Here is a 7,593-nt window from a genome sequence, read left to right on the forward strand (position 1 = left end):
TCGGCCTACCGAGGCACAGCAGCACTGGCGGCGCGAGCAGGGGCGGACTCAGGCGCACGCCAGTAACATCACGATACAGCCCCCAATGTTGACTTGACTCCCCGATGTTTTTGGCTGGAACACTTCAAAAAACATGGGAAAAATATGATCATAACACAAAGACTTTCTCCTTTGATTCTTCTGCGTAATGGCGTCTTCCACCACTCTCATAGCAAAAAGTCATGGTTGCTTTCAACACAAGATAAAAACCGTAACAGCTGAGCGGATAAACGTCGCCATAAACTTCACATACCCGACGCCATAAAACACGCAATTGTTTGTGAGATTTAAGTGAAAAGCCCTGGAATATGAAGATAAACTAAGTCCTTCATGGCCAACCTTTATGGTCCCCGTCCCCCACGACGAAAATGCGTGCCACCTACCATGACCATCATAGAGGAGCGCGACCGGCGCCTTAGGGTGACCTCTAAAGGGGCGCCTTCACGTGCCGATCAGAAGAGACGCGTGCGTCCAGTGCCTGCTCCCTGGTTCCAACCCTACATGACTTCTATACCGCTTAAATTAAAGACTTTTATAAATCATACAAGGATTAAGAGCATGCATTGCGTTTGATCAAAATAAAGTGGGCTAAATCCGGTGAGAAAATGGGGAGGGGGCTAGAATGTTGGGCCTTCGGTTCGGACCCCCATAATTTACAAAAATTGACACCCCTGGACGCTAGTTGCGAATGTTCTGATGCTTGAACAGTTACAATCGGCTGGTCATTTCTTGGTGATGTGGAGTTCCTCGCTTTTGAGCGTGGATTTGACCGTGAAATGTGACCTTGATAGGTCAATAATTTTTGAAGGACACTAGTTCTCTCTGTGGCGCGTATTCTGCCTGAAAATTTAAAATCAGCCGGGATTTTTTTGTGATATGGAGTTCCCTTTTCTTTGACCTCAAAGATCACATGATATGGAAACATGAACGTTATTTTTGACATTATGCCATAATTGCCCCCTAACACGTGTTTTTAGAGAAATCGGAACTCGCCATAAAAAATCGCGGGATAAATCCCCGACTTCAAGGACATGGACTATGTAATTTGCAAATCAAGGCTTTCATGATGTTAAAACAGCCCTGTGCAGCACATGATAACTTGCTTTTATGTTTTAGTCAGTAAGTTATCATCGGCCTGCATAGTTCCAATGGGTCACTCTGATACTGCTTACATATTCGTAACGGTAATGCATGAGCCATCACACCCAACCTTGCAGCCATCGGCCCAGGCTTTTCAATGCTGTTGTCTGCCCCAGCCAGCTCTGTTTACCGTCCCACTACATGATCGCCTCACCGTAACATTCAAATGCCTATGCATGTTCACATCCTCAAGCTATTTAGTGCCGGGTCCAGACATCGTGATCACGTGACTTACCCGCCAGTGGGAGGGGGGGGGGGGCAGTATTGGCAGAGGCAGTGCCAAGATCCCGATTGCCTGCCCCGCTGGGGAGCGTCAGAATCAGTGTCATGTTGATACTTGCAGACGTTCGAAATTTTCAGTGATTGAGTGATACATGAAAATGGTGTTCTCACTGGTGTGCCCCCAATGCATGTGGAATTATTGCCCAGTTTGCAGTTTAATGATCGCTAGAGGCAAAGAAGAGCCTAAAAATAGTCACGACCATTTCATCTGCAGCCCCCTGTTCCTCGCAAGGTATTGATAAAACCTATTATAATGGTTGCGAACATTAGGTGTTGCGATAACCCCCCCGTTGAAAAGCTCATTTGAAATTTTTCACTCGTGCCCTAGTCCCGCGCTCGCGTATATTCCACCAGCTATGACGGTACACATTTCACGTCACATCGTTCAAATTAAACCCCGCCCGTCTCGAATTGGGCGACATATTTATCCGTATGTTAAAGATATGCATCTGTGCAAATGATGGTAAGTAGCTGGACAGTGCGCCAGCACAAATCGCAAACAGCTCGGTGCCTATAGAAAACAGAACGAATATTGCGCAAAACGGACAATGGTGGCGCCACCTATAGCTGGTAGTAAGGCGACTCCCGCAGCGGACGTGCTCGTCCCTTTTCAATGTGTTCGGCACTGCTTCAACTTGCATTTCCTCCTGAATGATTTTTATTAATGCTTAAAAACAACTAGTAATCTTCATGAGATTGTCACTCCTGGCAACTGACCTTTGGACGGAGTCTTGGAAAGCACAAGGCATCAAACAGCGGAAAACACACCTAATGGCATAAACGTACAATAAATGACAACCACACACGTGAGCTACATTGCAATCTTTTCTGTGGAATGTGCTGGAGTGGCATACCAGTAAACACTAGAAAGCAGGCATATGGAGGATGACGCCCTTATCTTAACATGAATGACGAACAGGTTGAGGAACGTTGAACCTTCAGGCAGCGTGACGTTCGATGTAAAAATAATCCCAGGAGCCGAGTTGCAACACGACCATAAACGCCGCCAGCAGAATCTGCAGTATCTCTGGTAACAAGAACACTGACTAGATGGTCACATCAGCCTTCGCCGTGCGGTAGTCACAGCTCGGGCAAACACACAGCACGATACAACTGATAATATGACAATGCATGACGTGTACACTACGCTGTGCGACGCCTGACCATAAAACACATGTGTTCAGCTATCGTGGATACATATGAGTATCTACGATACATACGGGAGGACGGACACATATGAGTGATGAAAGGTAGATCTACAACGCTTCAACGACAAGAACCACCAAAAAGCTGCAGACTGCAACCGACCCTCACTTCGATGGAGCACAGCCCCACACCATCTCGCCGAGCGTCGGCTGGTTTAAGCAGGCGTCAGCTGCGCCCCCCGGCTTCAGCTACAGCAGCTGCAGACGACGGCGCAGCGCCTCCACCATCTCCGCCTGGCCGTCGGAGAGCACGGCGTCCGGCTGCAGCTCCCAGCGGCGGGCCACCAGGTCGCGCACCAGCGGCTCCGTCTGGCCCAGCCGGCAGCCGAGCAGCGCGCGCCAGTCGAGCGGCTGCTGCGCCAGCAGTCGCTGCTCCAGCCGGAGCGCAGCCGCCGCCGGCAGCGCGCCCTCCTCGCGCAGCCGCAGCGAGAGGTCGCCGCCGGCCGGATCCGCCGGCTGGCCGAACAGCGGCGGCGCCACGCCCAGCCGGCGGCGCAGCCAGTCGACGTTCTCGCGCAGCACGGCCGCCGCCAGCCAGAGGGCGCGGCGGCCGGCGTGGTCGGCCGCGACACGCGCCGCCAGCTCGACCGCCGGCGCGTCGGCGTCGGCGTCGGCGGGTCGCGTCCGCGTCCTGGCGGTAGCGGCGGCGGCGAGCCGGCCAGCAGGCCGAGTACCTCGGCAAGTGCGGTCGTCTCGTGCTGCAGCCCCGGCCCCAGCCGACACAGCGTCTCGCCGACGGCCACGAGCGCGTCGGCAACACGACGCTCCTGGCCCGGCGCCGCCAGGCCCATCACCACCTCCTGGTCGTTGAGCAGGTCGTACAGCCCGCTGAGCAGCACGTGCACGCCGAGGCCGAGCGGCGGCGCGGCGGCCGGCACCTGATCACCGAGCGCGGCGAACGCCGGCGGCAGGTCGGCCGCCACCTCGCGCACGTACTGCAGCAGCGTCACGGCCAGCGGCTCGGCGCCCTGCGGCGTGCCCTCCTGCACGTCCTCGACCAACGCCGCCACGGCCGTGGCCAGCAGCGGCCGCACCAGGTCGACCAGCGCCTGCAGCCAGAGCGGCCGCCGCTGGTTCCAGAGCCTCGGGCAGACGGCGTCGCCGCGCCGCGCCAGGCAGGGCACCAGCAGCGCGGCCAACGGTCGGCGCGCTGGCGCCGCGCGCGCCACGGCCAGCACCAACGCCGAGAAGAGCCGACGCGGCGTGACGGCGCCCAGCGCCGCGCAGCCGGCGTCGGGCGCGTCGCAGCACATCACGCCGCCGCAGGCAGTGCGCGCGTCGCCAGCAGGCGCGGGCGGGGTGTCTCGCTGTGCCAGCTCCTCGAGGTGCGCCAGCAGCAGCACGGGCAGCGTGAAGTCGCGCGCGACCAGTGCACGCACCAGCAGCGGCCAGCAGCCGGGCGACGGGAAGGCGGCGGCCAGCAGACGCACGTGCAGGTACACCGCGGCGTTGGTGTCGAGCTGGTGCGGCGCGCGCACGTCGGGCGGCACCAGCTGCGGCCGCACCAGCGACAGCCAGCAGGGCGGCGCCGGCTCCAAGCGCTGCGTCACGCGGCCGCAGCGCTTGTACACTATCTTGAGCGGCGCCGCCAGGTGGCCGAGCAGAAGCAGCAGGGCACGACACTGGGCGGCCACCAGAGCGGCCGGCGAGCCGTCCTCCTCAGCGGCGAACAGCTGCTCGGGTGCCGTCGCCACCGCCAGCACTAGCTCGGAGACGCACAGCAGCACGGCCACGAGGTCGACGCGCAGCTGCGCCGTGCGCTCTTCCGACGCCAGCGTCACCTGGCCGTAGTGGACGGTGATCTGGCCCAGCGATAGTGTCAGCAGCTCAACCAGCAGCTCGTCGGCCAGCGCGGCAGACAGATGGCGTTTGGCGTCGCGACACAACGCCTGTAGGTGCAGCCACCACCACTGCACGGCGTGCGAGCAGCGGCCGCCCTCGTCGGCAGCGCGGTGGTCCTGCCAGTCCTGTGACGCCGGGTCGGTCAGCAGCCGCGCCGCCAGCTGCTGCCGGTGCCAGCCCAGCAGCTGCTCGCGCAGCTCGCGCAGCAACCCCTCGGCGGCGGCGCGACCATCGCGCAGGCTCGCCGCCTCAGCGCCCAGCAGCAGCTCGAGGAAGCGCAGCTGGTGAAGCACCAGCTGCGCCGACCCCGTCACCGGGTATAGCTGGTCGGCGCGGCCCGTCTCGCGCGTCCAGTCCGCCAGCCGGCGCAGGTGCTCCAGCAGCGACCTGGTCGCGTGCGCGGCGTCCTGAGCCGTCGACACGCCCGTGGGCGAGGCGGGGCTGAGCGGCGCCGCCCGCCCATCCCCCTCCACGTGACCGTTACAGACTGGGGTTGGAGCTGGGGCTGGGGCTGGGGCTGGGGCTGGTGCAGGTGCGGGGACGGTGAAGGGGGCTGGCGCGGACGGCTCGGGGTCGGTCGGGTCCAGCTGCCGCAGCGAGAGAGCCCAGTCGGCCGTGGCCGGCGTCGCGAGGCCCGGACAGTCGGCCGACCACAGGCGCAGCGTCACACAAACGCGTCGCGGCGCTGGCGGCTCGCCAGCGCGGTACGCGGCCAGCTCCGACTTACACGCGGCATCCGTTAGCTCCAGAAGGCTCACAATGTCAATCATTTTTCTGGGGTGATGGAGATTGACTGGAGGATGTTCACATTGCAGTGCTGTCCAAAAAAGCTAGTAGAATGCAGAAGCCCTTCTTTTGTTGAAAAGGGCAGGATTACATCTTGACAGGGAAGCACCTCATTTCTTAAAATTGTTTGCATATACAAAACCTGTAACACACAATTAAACTTGCATGGAGATCAATGCATATACATATGCAAGAAGCTGATGTACTTCACCCACAGGCTACAGAATAAAATCCCACTAGTAGCCATCATGAACATATTTGAAGTTCCATCAACTGAAACATAAACATCCATTCAAGCAATAAAGTACTGGTACATCAGTCTTAATCCCTTTAGTTATCATATTAATTTATTGACAATTCCATCTAGCAGTTATGCAAATCTAGCAGTTATGCAAGGTTGTATCTACCACCTTGCTCCACAGTCACTCAAAAACCCTTGTCATGATCATATGAAATATTTCAAATTTTGCACCTACTTGTTCTGTCTGATAAAACAGTGATCGCCTACATGCTAGGCTACTGCAGAAGTATGTCTGATGATGGAGTACCTGGCCCTGATATCCTAAGTGCCCACCAACCAGGATATTATCCAACCAGTTAACTGGTGATGGGAGGCACACCAAACACTTCTGGTTGTTAACAACATCTGAGTTGTTGACAACTTGTCAACAGCATGCCAATTTGGGAGCATGTGCACATGGTGAAGTAATGCAGGCATGCAGTGACCAATTTTTTAAAATTTATTAAAGATTTGATCCGGCAGAATTTGGTGGCGAAAGCTTAATGTGCCACAATGCTCGGCACGGTCCGTCCTCCGTCCTGCCCTCTTAACCGACCGCTGCCACCGACCGCAGGCCATACCTGTCAAGGACGAATAGCGAGCCCCTAAAGCGACTCGAACCCACCCCGCCACGGGTGGGTGGATCGGACGGCAGGCGCTCTAACCAACTGAGCTACCAGGACGGACAAATGGCCCTCTGATTTCAAATCCAACACAGTTTCACCTGACTTTTTTCCTATGCAACTCTGACGCCAGTGCTAAATTATCCCAAAGATGGGAAGGGCCTAATGATCCTTCTCAGCCATAGTTTTTCTATCACTATGACCAAGTATGAGCAGCATTTCTGAGTTTTACCAGTGAAATTCTTGGTAGCTTGTCAACTCATGAGCCATGTCAATGCATGGAGGTGGCTGTTGCTTTTATGATGGCCTTATGATGCTCTCAGTAGCTCAAGCTATTGGCATCACCTGCCTGGTCTGCAAAAAAAATCATAGCCTTGAACGCCTATGTGACACATATAACATAAGCCTTGCTCATGCATGCAACAAACTCATGCTTGATCAAATTGGGATGGACTTTCAACTTCTTTGAATGACATGCTTTTCAGGGTATTTTCACGAAAATTAATCCTAAAGCATCTTGCTCCTTTAAATATTGCCATTTTTGTGCTGAACTTGATGCGACCGTGCACCGAACTCTAAACACTCGGATTTGCGGAGCACATGCCTGAAATTTTTGAGGCTGTCACTGCTACGCCAGATATGTTCGGTGTACGGTGTAAGTTAAGTGTGGTCTCTCACCATTGCAGGAATGGCGGGCACCAATGTGTAGAAGAATCTAAAACCCGATAAAAGGACCAGGCAACACACCCACGTAACCGGCGACGACAAGGCACCTCACCATCACGAAGACAGAGCCTACCCACCGTTTGTGTACAAAAACAAAATAACCCACCTCGAAAATGTCAGGGCTGCGCATTGACTGTCGTCTCTGCCATGCTCCAGTATTTCATCTCTTAGGCTGATAATCAACCATGCAAGTTTTTGCCCCAAACTAACTTGAATTATTTTTTTCCAGTCGATGGCCGTTAAAAGGCAAGAACATACCTTTTTGCAGGAAATTTCCGGCAAAATAGGTTCAAGATTTCACCATGTATGCGAAAAACATAACAATACTTGCAGTTTCTGGGCTTCTTGGTACAAACCAAATCGGTATCCTGCGGAATCGCTATGCCGTAAGTCCAGATGGCCAAGATAAAACACATTTTAGTTGAATGCCCATTTGTAAGTGGTTTTGACATCTGAAACCAGGAAAAAGGTAATTTTCCTGTTATTGTGGAACTTAGCTGGTCTTTTCAGCATCATCATTGTTCTAAATACGGTCTAAGAAGTGAATAGTGTGTTCTAATGACGTCATCAGAAAACTGGCATGTTTGGGTTAAATAAACATGAACGAGGGCAAGCTGTGTGACTGCGCATTGGATTGTTGTTGTTTGCCTGCAGTTTTCGTAACTTTTCT

At 54.9% G+C, this 7,593-nt stretch overlaps 1 protein-coding gene across 1 annotated transcript; it reads right to left on the minus strand.

Annotated features, from left to right (window-relative positions):
- Positions 1 to 5: 5 nt before the first annotated feature.
- On the minus strand, positions 6 to 4,666 carry LOC119092174 (uncharacterized protein KIAA0825 homolog; the record flags this gene model as incomplete). Its single annotated transcript, XM_037215151.1, has 4 exons — positions 6 to 24; positions 3,303 to 3,544; positions 3,617 to 3,749; positions 4,236 to 4,666. Coding segments are annotated over 4 exons (825 nt in total), but the record flags the coding sequence as incomplete, so codon positions are not given.
- Positions 4,667 to 7,593: the final 2,927 nt, after the last annotated feature.

Source organism: Pollicipes pollicipes, unplaced genomic scaffold (genome assembly GCF_011947565.3).
Source record: "Pollicipes pollicipes isolate AB1234 unplaced genomic scaffold, Ppol_2.1 Scaffold_3447;HRSCAF=4054_pilon_pilon_pilon, whole genome shotgun sequence".
Taxonomy (NCBI): domain Eukaryota; kingdom Metazoa; phylum Arthropoda; class Thecostraca; order Pollicipedomorpha; family Pollicipedidae; genus Pollicipes; species Pollicipes pollicipes.